At 44.8% G+C, this 13,742-nt stretch overlaps 7 protein-coding genes across 7 annotated transcripts; 4 read left to right on the forward strand and 3 right to left on the reverse strand.

Annotated features, from left to right (window-relative positions):
• The first annotated feature begins 497 nt into the window (after positions 1–497).
• On the forward strand, positions 498–2,751 carry F4813DRAFT_361993 (nucleotide-diphospho-sugar transferase). Its single transcript, XM_049243583.1, has 2 exons — positions 498–2,141; positions 2,194–2,751. The coding sequence occupies exons 1-2, from the start codon at positions 672–674 to the stop codon at positions 2,248–2,250; spliced, it is 1,527 nt and encodes a 508-aa protein (XP_049098794.1). The 5' UTR covers positions 498–671; the 3' UTR covers positions 2,251–2,751.
• F4813DRAFT_397115 (uncharacterized protein) lies at positions 2,709–5,129 on the forward strand. Its single transcript, XM_049247908.1, has one exon. It carries the CDS (start codon positions 3,124–3,126, stop codon positions 5,092–5,094), a length of 1,971 nt encoding a protein of 656 aa, XP_049098795.1. The 5' UTR covers positions 2,709–3,123; the 3' UTR covers positions 5,095–5,129.
• Positions 5,130–5,271: 142 nt separating this feature from the next.
• F4813DRAFT_390173 (NAD(P)-binding protein) lies at positions 5,272–5,852 on the reverse strand (the record flags this gene model as incomplete). The annotated part of the gene is made up of 2 exons (XM_049246968.1): positions 5,272–5,759; positions 5,810–5,852. 2 exons carry the CDS (start codon positions 5,850–5,852, stop codon positions 5,272–5,274), a joined length of 531 nt encoding a protein of 176 aa, XP_049098796.1.
• A 264-nt stretch (positions 5,853–6,116) lies between these two features.
• F4813DRAFT_361998 (membrane bound O-acyl transferase family-domain-containing protein) lies at positions 6,117–7,732 on the reverse strand. The gene is made up of 3 exons (XM_049243584.1): positions 6,883–7,732; positions 6,666–6,832; positions 6,117–6,602 (listed from the first exon to the last, which is right to left on the reverse strand). The coding sequence occupies exons 1-3, from the start codon at positions 7,659–7,661 to the stop codon at positions 6,343–6,345; spliced, it is 1,206 nt and encodes a 401-aa protein (XP_049098797.1). The 5' UTR covers positions 7,662–7,732; the 3' UTR covers positions 6,117–6,342.
• A 516-nt stretch (positions 7,733–8,248) lies between these two features.
• On the forward strand, positions 8,249–8,794 carry F4813DRAFT_390174 (uncharacterized protein; the record flags this gene model as incomplete). Its single annotated transcript, XM_049246969.1, has 1 exon — positions 8,249–8,794. The coding sequence occupies one exon, from the start codon at positions 8,249–8,251 to the stop codon at positions 8,792–8,794; it is 546 nt and encodes a 181-aa protein (XP_049098798.1).
• A 197-nt stretch (positions 8,795–8,991) lies between these two features.
• On the forward strand, positions 8,992–10,065 carry F4813DRAFT_362000 (uncharacterized protein). The gene has a single exon (XM_049243585.1). It carries the CDS (start codon positions 9,157–9,159, stop codon positions 9,661–9,663), a length of 507 nt encoding a protein of 168 aa, XP_049098799.1. The 5' UTR covers positions 8,992–9,156; the 3' UTR covers positions 9,664–10,065.
• Positions 10,066–10,302: 237 nt separating this feature from the next.
• On the reverse strand, positions 10,303–11,927 carry F4813DRAFT_112754 (putative U-snRNP-associated cyclophilin). Its single transcript, XM_049238521.1, has 7 exons — positions 11,818–11,927; positions 11,404–11,659; positions 11,275–11,300; positions 10,926–11,071; positions 10,811–10,870; positions 10,681–10,758; positions 10,303–10,631 (listed from the first exon to the last, which is right to left on the reverse strand). The coding sequence occupies exons 2-7, from the start codon at positions 11,439–11,441 to the stop codon at positions 10,431–10,433; spliced, it is 549 nt and encodes a 182-aa protein (XP_049098800.1). The 5' UTR covers positions 11,442–11,659; positions 11,818–11,927; the 3' UTR covers positions 10,303–10,430.
• Between the last annotated feature and the right edge of the window lie 1,815 nt (positions 11,928–13,742).

Genomic DNA, 13,742 nt, shown 5'->3' on the forward strand with positions numbered 1-13,742 from the left:
TAGGCTATACGAAATGTGACATTGAACAACGTAGCGAATAGGAGGTGGCTGCGTCGCCTCATGGCTTGTCGAAGCGGTGAGATGCGAGATACAAGTGTCCAACCAGATAATCAACATGAGTAGGAGGGCGAGAGAAAAAAAAGGACCTCGATGCTGGGTGATGGTGTCACTAATGCACTAACACGCTATGCTACCTAGGTACCTAGGTACCTCTGTAAAATGGAGGGGCAATGCGAAAAGCTGAAGCATGCTGTTAAATTCCCCTCAACCCCACTAAGTCTGCATGTTATGCCGGGTTATTTAGCTTCTTTAGTGGATGGTTAAGTGTAATGTACCCTAATATCTACCAGGTAAGTACCTCAATACATAGGTACAGATATACTGGGATCCCTTGTTAGGTCCTGCCCCTCAGCCCCTCAGCTCCTCCAGCTTATTCGTATCCTAGGTACCTGCCTATGGGGGATCCCTTATTTACCTAAGGTACTTGTTCTTTTTTCCTTTTTTTTATTAACTTCTTGACCTCAAGCATCTGCTTCTTTCGTAAAATCAGCACTAGCTTTATAATTCTGGGCTGTTTCTTGGCAAGCGATTGATATATTTCCTACCTGCTTTCCTCTTTTTCTTACAACCTTCATTCATCCTTACGACTCCTAACACCACTCAAGATCACCATGCCAGAATTCACTCCTGCCGAGGTCCAGAACCTCAAGTCCGTATACGAAAAGGCCGGTCAAGGCCACGTATTCACCTACTTCGATTCCCTAAGCCAGCCCGAGCAAAAAGCTCTCTTCGAACAGCTCCAAAAGATCGATCCCGCCAGAGTTCACAAGCTACGAGACCTTGCTCTGAACCCACCAACGGAGGAGGGACAGACCGTTCTTGAGCCGCTTCCCGAATCGGCAACCGCTAGCATTTACGATTCGAAGCCGGAGGATATTCAAAGGTGGTACGATCTCGGCCTAGAGCTGATTGGGAAGGGTGAGGTTGCCGTGGTTTTACTAGCTGGCGGTCAGGGTACCCGTCTGGGAAGCAAGGCCCCAAAAGGCGCCTTCGATATCAAACTTCCCTCCCATAAATCTCTCTTCCAGATTCAGGCCGAACGAATTTTAAAAATCCAAGAGCTAGCTGCTGCGCGGGCCGCAGACCCTAGTAAGGCTGTGATTCCATGGTTTATCATGACCAGTGGCCCCACACGCGGACCAACTGAGAAGTTCTTCAAGAAGGAAAAGCTCGACGAGCTTAGCGCCGAGGAGAACGCAACCCGAGCCAAGGGCGAGCCTTATTTTGGCCTCGACCCCAAGAACGTGACCATCTTCGAGCAAGGTGTGCTTCCTTGCATCACGAACGACGGAAAGTTCATGCTCGCGAGCAAGGGGAAACTTGCAGTCGCCCCCGACGGCAACGGCGGCCTATATAAGGCTCTACAAGACGAAGGGGTTCTCGAGAAAATGCGACCCAATATCAAGCATGTCCATGCGTACTGTGTTGACAACTGCTTGGCCAGGGTTGCGGATCCGATCTTCATTGGATTTGCCGCCGAAAAGAAGGTTAAGATTGCTACTAAGGTTGTGAGGAAGCGAGATGCCAAGGAGTCGGTCGGTCTTATTCTCCAAAAGAATGGCAAGCCTGACGTAGTCGAATACTCGGAAGTTGACGATGCTACCTGCCAAGCAGTAGACCCCAAGCAGCCCAGCATCCTCAAGTTCCGCGCTGCCAACATCGTCAACCACTACTACTCATTCGAATATTTGGACAGCATGGGAGATGCTGTGAACAGCTTGCCACCGCACGTTGCCCGAAAGAAGATTCCCTTCTTTGACACCGAGAAGGGCGAGGCTGTAGACCCTAAAACACCCAATGGTATCAAGCTAGAGCAATTCGTCTTCGACAACTTCAAGTGGCTAAACTTGAACGAATTCGCTTGCTTCGAGGTTAAGCGTGAAGAGGAGTTTTCCCCGCTCAAGAATGCAGACCCAGCCCAGAAGGCTGACGGATCATTCGAGAAAGAGCCTGAGGACAGCCCTACAACCAGCCGCAGACACATCAAAGAGCAAGGTCGACGGTGGGTTGAAGCTGTTGGCGCAACTGTCAAGAACGGAGATGCTGATGGGGGTCTTGAGGTTTCTCCACTCACGAGCTACGTAAGTCTCCATACATATAAAGAATATAAAAGCTTTCTAACAAAATATATAGGGCGGCGAGGGCCTAGAGGAGTTCAAGGGACAGACGATCGAAAAAGCTACTATTTAGATAGGCCAAAAGATAGATGTTCTGATAAACGAATTAACGTAAAAGTTTGAATACCCAAAAAGGGGCAATGCTAGAACATACTAGTCACCCTACTAAAGTTGCGGTATTCCTATACCTAAAATTTTAAAATATAAATATGAGTAAAGCATCTCAACTGGATTACCATTTAAGTATCTATATATTCTTTGCTCAACAACAGAAACATCTTCGACAGCGCAAACGTTTATGTATTTTCAAATTTGTCGCCCCCTTGTTTCAAGCTCCCATTTTAAGTATTGCCTGTTACTGTTCGTATGGGAGATCATTAGGCTTGTAGCATAAGATAACCCCATTTATTATCACACAGTAGATCACCTTTTGATAATATGCTCAAGGTTTGATCTTGGGGCGAAATTTTCAAGAAAAGGGGGGAAGGGGGGGTTACGCATGTCTTATGTTTTTGATATATTTATTATCATATACACTTTAGACCTCTGTGCTACCCGCAAGGTGGCTTTTTGTTATACATTGTTCAAGATACTGCCCCCAAGGTGCTCTCCTTGGTACCTAGAACATCGTCAGATATTCTATTCAAAGTGCTTAGGCAGCGAACAGGAAAACGCCAAAAACTTTGGTTTGACAACATTGGCGCTTAGCGAAACCTATCTGCGCCGCCATTGCACAACGTGGGTTTTTTCAAAGATCGTACAAGATCCAAGGACGAGACTAGGCTTGAAATACCACGACATCAGTTATGTTCCCGATAGGAGGTTTTGAATTTCCCTCTGTCTCCTTCAAGGAAAGAGTTTCCTCTTACTTCTCTTCCTCAGAATATATCTTCCGAAATCAATAAGTCCCCATATAGCACTTTTACTGTATCCCAACGCTATTCCAATGTCATCCCCATCAGAGCAGATGCTACTCGGGTCAAATATAAACGATTCTGAACCCAGTGACCGATGCTCACAACAAATTCCTGTATCACTGCCGCTATTAGAGCGGCCTCTATCCACCCGCATCCACCGTCCGCACCATGAATGGATAAAAAACGATAGCTTGCAAGAATTCGACACCACCGATAAACCCTCGTGGATGTGGGCACTCGGAGTCTGGAAATTTCAACTTTTTGCCTCGCTTCTGTCTTCAGCAAGCGTCATTGGCCTAGCTGTAATAGCCGCAACTTTCTCCGGACGCCCTTTATCAGACTGGCCCTTAGATGTCATATCTATCAACGGTGTTGTAGCTATATTGACGACCCTGATGAAGGGACTCATGATGGTCCTTATTGCGGATTCGATCGGCCAGGCCAAATGGTCGTGGTTCTCGCGAGACAGACAAGAGGGGCGGTCGCTGATAGACCTGGAGTTGATCGATAATGCCTCCAGAGGTCCCTGGGGAAGTCTTATCTGGCTATCTAAGCATCCATTTCGCCTGCATTTTGTCAGTTTCGGTGCGCTTTTGACAATGCTTGTCGCTGGCGTGGATGTGTTTTCTCAGTTACTCGTCACTGTTGAGGATAGGGCCGTTATTGATACTCAGCAGACAGCCCACGTACCATGGGCGATAAACAACGATGCTGTGATCCAAGATTCGACTTGGGCAGCAGCAATTCTCAGTGGGATGTATAGTACTACAATCGACGACCTACCCGTTAGCTGCCCTAGTGGTAATTGTACCTGGGACGGTGTCGTGCCTTTAGTTGGCGTGTGCGGAAAATGCACGAATATCACGCAGATGTTGTCAAAAACGTGGATGTCCTGTTCCGAGCTCTCATACAATTATTCAATCACTGGATATGTGCCCAATGTGATAAATGGGCCCAGAACTAATTCTACGTGGAATTTCAGTCAGCTTTCTAGTTCGATCCTAGAACCGCCGAATGGCAAAGCAGATCATGGTATTCCCGTATCCGTGGCTTTCAATTATTTCGACTTGGCCGATTCTATCGGAAGCAAAATTGGATGGAATGAGAGTGACCATATAGTCCTCGGAGACTTTGCTATCTTTGATATTCCAGTAACAATAACAACTGGATCCAATATTACGGGCTTTATCGCCTCATTTGGAGAACCCGTCGTAACTCGGTGCTACTTTTGGTATTGTATGCAGGGTATTACTGTCAGTGTAGATTCAAGCCAACAAAAAGAGACAGTAGAACTTGCTGAAGAAGCCTCAATAGCAAGGTTTTGGAACTGGACATACGCACCATACGGAGGGGCATTCAGAGACGTTCCAGGTTTCAATATGTTGGGGCGTAACTTTTCTGTGAACTCTCTAGAATATACAGGAGCAAATTTGCAGCCGATATATCCTTTTCCGAACGTCACTATGGCTTCAGTGATATCCTCAACTCCAGCAAAAGTATTTACCCCTCCATTGTCATATGAGAATGGAGCAACGATTGCCGAGGCACCTTTTAGCATTAGTGAACCTGCCTTCTTCCAGGCCTGGAAGTACACAATGGATGATCGCTCCGCATGGTGCAACCGAATTGCCAAAAGCCTGACGAACATGGTACGCCTACAAAACCAGCCTAGCCGTGAAGAGGACGTCTACGCCGGAAATGTCTGGATACATCAGATTTATATCAGAGTATATTGGCCTTGGATCGCTTATCCTATCACAATACTTCTGGCTAGCTTGATCCTCTTTGCCGGTAATATATACAGGTCATTAAAACCTGGTCAGAGAGCTTGGGGGAATAGGACGTTAGCCTTATTATTGTCTGATATTGACAGCTCAGTTAAAGACTTGGCAAAGGATTCCTACCGTTCAAATGATGAGTTAGTAAAGGCCACCGGGAAGGCGATGGTTCGTCTAGAGGAAGATGGGTCAGGTTGGGCATTTCGACATAAAAAGGATTAGTTGTTCGGCGTCAAAGATATCATGAGAATTTCCGGCCCAGAAGTATATTCACTCTTAGAAACTAATTCGTTCTATGGCACACGTGAGTGTAAGAAAGAAGAATAAAATGCTGCTAAAATAAGAATCATGTAATTGCCTACGTTGGTAATTTTAGGGGGGAGATGGCAATGCAATGGCTTACATGGCAATCCAATTAAGAGCAGCTTTTGAAATACAGTATGCCGGCGCAACGTGTGCGTTATAAGATTCCATGGCGCCAATGGAGCCAGCAGCACTGCTGATAGATACGAACTTAGCATTGAGAGACTTTTCGAGTAACGGATGGCAAGTCTGGTACAGAGCGATAGTACCGACAGCGTTGATGTTGAACGCGCCGACTACATCCTCAAGATTAACTGTCTCAAGCGATACGATCGGCGGGCTAATTCCAGCATTTGCTACCACGATATCGATATGGCCAATGCCTGATGCCTTGATTTCATCTGCTGCACGTTTTGCGTCTCCAGGCACGGAACTCTTGATCTTGACCAGGAGTAGTTTGGATCCGCTTCCTTTTGGGGATGTCTTCAACTCAGTAACGCACGATGCTTTCTCATCGCGAATGCTCCCCACTACCGTACAATTTGGACGTGGGAGATAAGCCTGAGCTAAAGAATTTCCAATACCTCATTTATTTGTTAATTTATGTCACTATTATAAGCATACGTTGACATACCTCTACCAGCGCCAGTAATAACAACTACAAGCTGATTTTCCATCCTCGGCGGGCTGCTGCTGAATCTTATTGCAACAACTAATGATGACTAGATTAAATTAATTAGAACATATGGACTACCTATAAAATCGACGTATAGCATAGCTGGTTAGTGGATTATATAGCTAACTCGGAGTAAGAAGATGAATGAGAAGGAGTTAAAAGGGGCGGAGTGGAATCTTACCTAATCTTACCCGTAGCTTATACACAGACGTAAAGGGGAGAGACTATGCTTTGGCGGAAACATATCCTCATTGCGAATTTCTAGTTAAAATATCTTGTTTTGATTACCACATGAATATCAACAAATTACCTAGTTATAGTTTAGAGCTTGAAGTCTCTGAAAATCTGTCTGAAGAACTCTACCCTAGAATTTCGAAATGATCTAACTATATGAAATATTTCCTAAACCATATTGTTATACCTTGGTAAACCCTCTGATCGGGCCATTGTACTTATGAACGAGAGCAAGAATCTTTCTTAAGATACTTTTGCTAATAGTTTTGCTTAAGATAGCCTATAATACTAAAAGGCACCAACCCGCCACCCGATGCACTTTTGTAAATAATAGGGTATACATAACCCGGTGCTGTCCATGTCATCCACAAACTTAACCAAATAAAGCTTAAGAAACGTTGCACGATGTGCGGCAGTAGGTCAATACCAGGCGCGACGCTGATTATATCTTCAATAAAAATACCCAATGGCTGGATTAGGAAGAAACGTAGTGCCCCAGATTTCAAAACCGGTATTCCTATATTTATCCTATTTAGTCAAGATTTTCAGGTAGCGTAGTGTTTATCTTAATGTAACATACCTGAAGAGAAGTCAACAGCAACATGGATGGCTCCAGATATGGCGAACATCAAGCATATACGCATATATCGAACTAGCCTGCCACTTCTTCGTAGCCGGAAGATGTCATACACGACGTAATTCGCCAATGCATGCAGCCAGTGGCTGTTAGTCTGAGGCCAGAATATGCTAGATACTGGTTAACCCCTTGATAATGAGCCTAAGGCTTGCGCACATACCTCCAAGTGTATCTTAAACTAAACGACGTTAAGATAGGTCCGTTAAAAGGGGGCCAATCCCATGGAGAACTTAGGCCCATAGCCACACAGACAAAGGACGCAACCGCGTACACCCCACGCTGGAATGATATGAGGCTTACACCTAGTCCAATGGTAGCGAAGTATCTCTCCCTAAACGAGACTTCCCCAGCTCTAGAAAACGGGTTGATTTTATCTAGAAGCCAGAATTTCGTAGTAATATTCTTGTCTCGCAAAGAGTTCATTTCATCTAGCACTAGATAGCAAGCAAGTATCGTCCAGCCAGTGTAGAAAAGAAAGCGAGTAGACGAATACAAAGTTTTGTCTAGCTGTGGCACGGCCCTGACCTGGTACGGTGTATTCACAAAACGCCATGAGAAGAAAATTGAGAAGCCGAACTTCAGGCGAGATGTTATGTTCAATCGGTGTGATCCACTCGAGTATGGGTATTTCTTTGAATTGCTAACCCTTCCATTTCGATTTATCAAGCCGTTAGTAGGACCCCGAGCGTCGAAGCTCCAACCACTAAGCACAGCGACGTCTAGGTAATGCAAGAATGAGAAAAGTGTATATCCTCCTAAAGCTGCAGCCCAAATGCTCCTTTTGATATAATCTGGGCAGCTTGAAAGACAATGAAATGTTAAATAGGCCAAGACGAATAAGGAGATTCGTCGCAGCGGTGATGAAGGGGATGTAAACCCGATAACGATTGGGGCGAGAAAAGCAACCGCGATGGTATCAAATATAGGATGATAACTCATGTTGAGAAGTTTTCAATGTGAGTTTCGAAGAATCAAAATAAAGAAGGTTGAGGATGGTGAAGTAGTGAGAGCACGACTTAAAGGCCGGGTCGTTTTCAAAGGGGGTTAGGTATCGCTTTTGGACATTACGACTAGTTGAAAGAACAATGACTTAATTAGGTAATAATCGTATTGATAGGATTCCAGACGAGGCATCCGAAACAAAGAGTACTTTCCGTATCTAATGTAGCTTCCATACATTATGCACATGATGTAGGTACATGTACCCAGAGTTAGGGGTTCTATAGGTAGGTACCTATGTATGTAATATTCTACCTGTTTTGGAAGTTGTCACAGTCGCGACTGTGTTGGAATTGAGTATCATAGATTGAAGGTACCTTACGAGGAAAGTGCAACAGAACAAGTTTTTTCTTCATAGGTACATACTAAGTGAAATTAAGAAACCTAAAGCCTAACTCATATATACGTTCTCATTAAGATGCCTCACACTATACCTAGCAGCAACTTCTCGACCACCTGTGTCTCAGGTACTCGTATCATCGTCTTGATCATTTTCCTCGTAAAAGTCAAACAGATTTTCCATCATCATGGACTCGGCCACCCAACCTTTAGGGATTCTTGATCTCTCTTCTGAGCTGCTCCTCATGGTATTCGAGGAGCTTAAAGCCTCTTGTTGGGGTCGTATCTATAAGATTCGGGCTATCAAGAATGTGCGTCTCACTTGCCAAAGATTCTGCAGCACCAGCTCCCATCTGCTCCTGGATTCCGTCACCGTCGAAATGAACTTATGTTCTGTTCAACGATTCCAGTATATATCGCAACATCCACTCATAGCCTACGGGGTGCGGTCAATACGTGTCCTACTACACTACTATAGTAGCTCCCTAGTTAAGGACCTAAGTGCTTATGGAGATCATAATGCGACCAAGATACGGGATATCGCCCAAAATGTGCAACGTGCAGTGAATAACACTTATCTACAATCCACGGATGTCGTTTTGAACCGAACGCGCGAAGAATGCCGCCAAGTGATAAAGATAGCTGAGGCATGGGAAAATCTAGAGCAAAGTGACGACGAGGGACTGTTCAAGCGCATGGCTCAGTCAGGCCACCATATCTACCGATCTCTTTAGGAGGAACAGGAGCTTCTGCGGGAGCGACGACGTTTCACCAGGTATGTAGCAGAGGGAATGGCCAGGATGTCCGGTGCCCGAGAACTAGAATTCTGCGACCCTGGGTTCTCCTACAGATCAGCTTCCATCTATGATGTGCTAGAATATGGTAAAATGATGAAGATTTTGGTCTCACCATTATCATGGGATCAGGGAGAGGCATACCACTACTCAGTATCGCCACCTTGCGAGATCGTTTTGGACCTACCACTAACCTCCGTGAAATTGGGGTCCAGCTGACCAGCCTTCGGATTGATGTTGCATTATATAGGCCAGAAATAGATGTACCAAGTCTAGGGCACTCGGCCGATTTAACAACAGCGATGTGGAGCTTGAGAAGGTTCGAATACGTGTACGGCGAAGGCTACCATGGTCAATTAACGACGCCAATACACCATTATACCTTTGCTGTGCTGGATAATCCAAGTATCGAAGAGATCCATCTAAATTTCTTCCCAAATCCATTGGGATGCGTTTTCGAACACATGATTCCACAAAGAGATTGGCCGAACCTGAAGAAAGTGTACCTGATATCTGGTCTCTTCCACCTGGGATGTCTAAGCCGATTTTTAAATAGATGTAATCCGGCAGTCTTCAAGCACCTGGATCTACGTCATATAGAACTGTTAGACGGTACCTGGACTGAGACTGTGGGTATTCTAACGGGCTCTTGTTTGGACCGTTTCTCTATTGACTGGCTAAATGGAGAGCGCTTGATTCTTAGTGATGAGTTATGGCTAGTTGGAAGGTACGAGGAGGATGGCGGAATCCGATTCCAGAGGCAGCGCAAGATAAATCATGTAGCGAGAGCAATCTCCTCGCACAACTAGGCTGTCCAGGGAGTGCCTTAAAGAAACTCGGACAATGTATCATGAGTTAGACCCCGAAAAGGAGCCATATTTGAGGGTTATAATATGGTAGCCTAACATCAAGGTCAGTTGGAGTCTTTACTATTACACTTAGAACTTTCCACAATAATAATTTGTTTCGTTGCCCTCTTTACCACTTAAGAGTACTTATTACTTTAAGTATAAACCTTTGAATACATTGCAGATACAATTTTTTTTTAGTGTTGAGAACTAGTACAGAAGACAGCAGTCATCTTATAAAAGCCAAAGAAGGCTTTGCAACCCTCCATATGTAATTAGGAGGGTAGGAAATAGGTAAAAGTGGAAGATACCGTGAGCTAGTCTTAGAATTTCCGACTCTCACGCATATATGCATATAGCAATGGGTAGATAATATTCAGGTACCATATTTCGTACACTACGAAAAAACGTCTCAATGAAGCCCGCCGTGACTATTGAAGTATTCATTATGACGATATTAGTCAATGCCTAGGTACTCTACCCGTATTATAAAATAGTATATTAATATATCAATACGAAGACTGATGCTGTCTTTTCATTCACCACCAATTACATCTACTCCACACAGAGATCTCAGTCACATGTATAGAGAGACACAATACGCTGCGTCAATAGACTGTCGGTATTACTATAATTTATGCAATGAACAATACCTACCGGCTGTGATTATTCGTCTACCTAAGGTATTATGGTAGCACAAGAACCCTTATCATCCTAGATAGCGACATTTACATCTCACCACATTGGGCAATGACCACGTCCATGTCTGGTATATCTCGTCCACGTCTGCCAGTCTTCGTTTTTTCCATCTTCTCCACGACGTCGAGGCCGTCGACGACTTTTCCAAAGACGACGTGTTTCCCGTCGAGGTGAGGAGTAGGTACGGTGGTAATGAAGAACTGAGACCCATTGGTGTGCGGACCCGAGTTCTGATCTACAGTCAGTACGTATATGGGAAGATAAGGTAGGAGGACTTACAGCCATGGAAAGAAGTCCCTTCTGGGTATGTTTCAAGTCGAAGTTTTCATCTTGAAACTGTTTGGTGCCGTAGATACACTTAAAAGGAAAATCAGTATTTGATATATAAGCGCCTCCCCAGCAAACTTACGGTGCTGCCGGTTCCGTCGCCGTTGAGAAAGTCTCCGCCTTGAATCATAAAATTGCTGATCTGTGACTCGTTAGTTTGACATTCATTATCCTGGTAGCAGCTGTAGAAGACGCACGATTCTGTGGAACTTGCTTCCCTTGTAGCCCTGACTCTGGCCGCGACTGTTCTTGGACTCGCCGGTGCAGAACTGGCGAAAGTTCTCCGCGGTGCGAGGCACAGTATCTTTGAAGAGCTCAAAGGTGATCCGTCCGAGAGGTTCGCCTACTGCTGATCAGAACCGGCGATAATGCACATTACGACAAAGCAATAATAATATGAAAAAAGCCTCGTAGCCCTATGCGAATACCTCATAAGGTAGACGATATGATCACGTGATATCTTTCAAGACTGAAGCGATACTATATCCGGTCTTGGCCTGCTGCTGGAAAGAAAGCGTGGGCGAGAATAGATTCGGAAACGCCTACCTCCGAGCGTAACGTCAAAGAAAACCCTAGTGATTCCACCTGATCAGTAAGGTAGCTCCGGAAGGCCGGGTACGGCTGACGAGGCCTGCTCAGCCACGGCGGGCGAAAGAAAAGATGCCTTAGACTTACAGAGGATTTCCGGAAGCCGGAAGTTGTGTTGGCGCCATTGGACAACGCAGGGAAAGGTGTGAATGAGGCGATAGGTGATGGTGAGAATACAAAAAGTGGGTAACTTATTTAGGTAGTATCTCAGTAAGCTTGAATAGCGTAGATGTAGGTGGGCGTAATCCGTAGATGGGTGTAGATGAGCAAATGTTCGGGTTCGGGTGCACGGTAGCCGGTGGTGAAACTCGGGGGGTCATGGAAGGATAACATTTGCTCCGTACTAATCTACCGGATTTAGGAAAGTACAGTACAACCAACCAGTCAACTGTCGCGATCGACTATACATGCATATGTATATCCATAACAGAAGGTTTTACGGTCGCGGGGCTAGTGGACCCTAAGAAGAATCGACTTAGTGGGGTTTGGTATCAAACATACCTCTGATAACTTCCATAATCTGGGGGAAGGTACCTATTCCCTTGTTGTCACTTTGTTACTCCCTGACGTACAATTAGGTACCTGATTTCTTCCCCCTAAATACAACCAATACTTCCCAGACATATGGTTATATGATGTCTTAAGCTTGAGACTTCTCTCTACTCAAATTAAAACAATTATATAATGGATAATGGGCTTTATTCGATGAGAGTCGTACTACATATGTGATACTTAAGCGGCTATCCTGCATTAGCTCCTCAAAAGATCGACATTAATCGCCTGTTGTTGGGAATGACCTCATGAATGGCCTACATATACGACCTTAATAGACCAATGCCATTGTTCTCCCCGCTAGTCCACCTTTAATGATACCTATTGGCTATAATAGAAGATAGCCGTTTATAATTAATGTCGATGAATAAAGCTTGACGGAAACGGAATGGTAGGAAAACGGTTCTACACTAATTGCTTCAAACACATCACTAATATAAATGTCAAAGTGGTCTTGCGACTTCTAAATTCTCGTTTCCGTCGACGATATTCTTGGCACTCTTCATCAGCCTCATTGCTTTTCGGTTGTTACCCTACGTGCTATTGGTTTAGCCGTTGACAAATAAATACACCATACACTTGGCACGAATCGGCCAGCCATGACAAGTTCTGGGTACCAGTAAAGAGGCACTGCCAAACCGAGCTATCCGAATGGCCTCGCATAGTTTCTATGTAAGAATGAGGTAGAGATATAGAGAAGCACTAGCCGGTGAGGTCCTGTACAAGTTTTCGATAAGCTTTACGCCCTACTCCGCCCACTAATTGATCCACACAGCTAGGAGAAGTACGAAGTATCGCGAATATAATTACTAGGTAGATTTAAGATCTGATAACGACTAAAACCTTCAAAGCCCCTCGTCTAAAAAGTATACCTATCCTGCTAGCTTAACGTTTCTAGTGGAGCTGGTTTAACTCATGTACATAGAAAGGGGGTATGCGTTTGAGGCTGTCCGGGTACCATATCTATGATTCGTGGAGCGGCGATGCCAGCCGCACCCGATCGGTGCAATAAAGATGGCCGAAAATTACTGGAACGACATTATCGCGTGTTCGTTAACAGCCACGACGCACATGCTACCGGTATATATCCAAATAGCGAATCATGTCGAAGTAAGCCTTTGACGTCCACTATTTAAGTCACCATTTAAGTTAAGCAGCAACGCAAAGCCCGCGCTGAGCCTAGAACTTTGGATGAAGTCAGCAGTAACATGAAGACGTAATTCGTGCCTCTTCTTGACGCAGTGCATTGATCATTCCGAATGTCTGTGAGGAGTGACGAGTTATCGGTGGATTTATTAACTGGGAGCCATGCCAATAAACTAGCTTTCTTATCATCGTTCGATGCGATGCTATTCGATGCTGGCCATCTAGCCTGCCGATGTTGCCTTTAAGAAGGATGTCTCTTACTGTATTGTTGTGGTATCATTATCGAATGCATGACTTGAGCTCTGCCACACTTACGTAGTATTGAGAGGTCTTAGATCTGTACTTCCTTAATTAGATTCCGATATCCACTAGGAAAGCAGCAGTCTTGGGATCCCGAAGACATGCAGCTTTAGATCAACTAATGAACTCGGTAACACGCAAATACACTTAAGATCGGTTTCTTCTATCTACATAGGTTCCGTTTCCGCGTTAGGGTGTCCATGAGTGCGACGGCGGCGCAAGAGATTGGGTAGTAGAATAGACCTCGAGACACCTTGCGCTATACTAGTTTGAAATACCAGTTGGACAAGAGGGTGTATTATACATCAGGCTGTATTTTAAGCGCCCATCTAACATCTCCCTGGTGATCTAGAATGCCTGCGCAACTGACAATAATATGTTTTGGAATGTAAAATCCATAATGTGAAATCCATACTCCCCATACATAA

The sequence above is a fragment of the Daldinia decipiens genome (genome assembly GCF_022478715.1).
Source record: "Daldinia decipiens strain CBS 113046 unplaced genomic scaffold F4813scaffold_20, whole genome shotgun sequence".
Taxonomy (NCBI): domain Eukaryota; kingdom Fungi; phylum Ascomycota; class Sordariomycetes; order Xylariales; family Hypoxylaceae; genus Daldinia; species Daldinia decipiens.

What these genes read in the sequence shown, in the direction of transcription:
- F4813DRAFT_112754 (XM_049238521.1), bottom strand. Translation starts at nt 11,441, where the DNA reads ATGGCGCCAACACAACTTCCGGCTTCCGGAAATCCTCT. An exon ending in CTTTGACGTTACGCTCGGAG is followed by an intron (nt 11,072 to 11,274) that starts GTAGGCGTTTCC and finishes GATCAGCAGTAG; the next exon opens with GCGAACCTCTCGGACGGATC. An exon ending in GCGACGGAACCGGCAGCACC is followed by an intron (nt 10,759 to 10,810) that starts GTAAGTTTGCTG and finishes TTTCCTTTTAAG; the next exon opens with TGTATCTACGGCACCAAACA.
- F4813DRAFT_362000 (XM_049243585.1), top strand. Translation starts at nt 9,157, where the DNA reads ATGTGGAGCTTGAGAAGGTTCGAATACGTGTACGGCGAAGGCTACCAT.
- F4813DRAFT_397115 (XM_049247908.1), top strand. Translation starts at nt 3,124, where the DNA reads ATGTCATCCCCATCAGAGCAGATGCTACTCGGGTCAAATATAAACGAT.
- F4813DRAFT_361993 (XM_049243583.1), top strand. Translation starts at nt 672, where the DNA reads ATGCCAGAATTCACTCCTGCCGAGGTCCAGAACCTCAAGTCCGTATAC. An exon ending in TTTCTCCACTCACGAGCTAC is followed by an intron (nt 2,142 to 2,193) that starts GTAAGTCTCCAT and finishes CAAAATATATAG; the next exon opens with GGCGGCGAGGGCCTAGAGGA.
- F4813DRAFT_361998 (XM_049243584.1), bottom strand. Translation starts at nt 7,661, where the DNA reads ATGAGTTATCATCCTATATTTGATACCATCGCGGTTGCTTTTCTCGCC. An exon ending in AGTTTAAGATACACTTGGAG is followed by an intron (nt 6,833 to 6,882) that starts GTATGTGCGCAA and finishes ACCAGTATCTAG; the next exon opens with CATATTCTGGCCTCAGACTA. An exon ending in TGCTGTTGACTTCTCTTCAG is followed by an intron (nt 6,603 to 6,665) that starts GTATGTTACATT and finishes GGATAAATATAG; the next exon opens with GAATACCGGTTTTGAAATCT.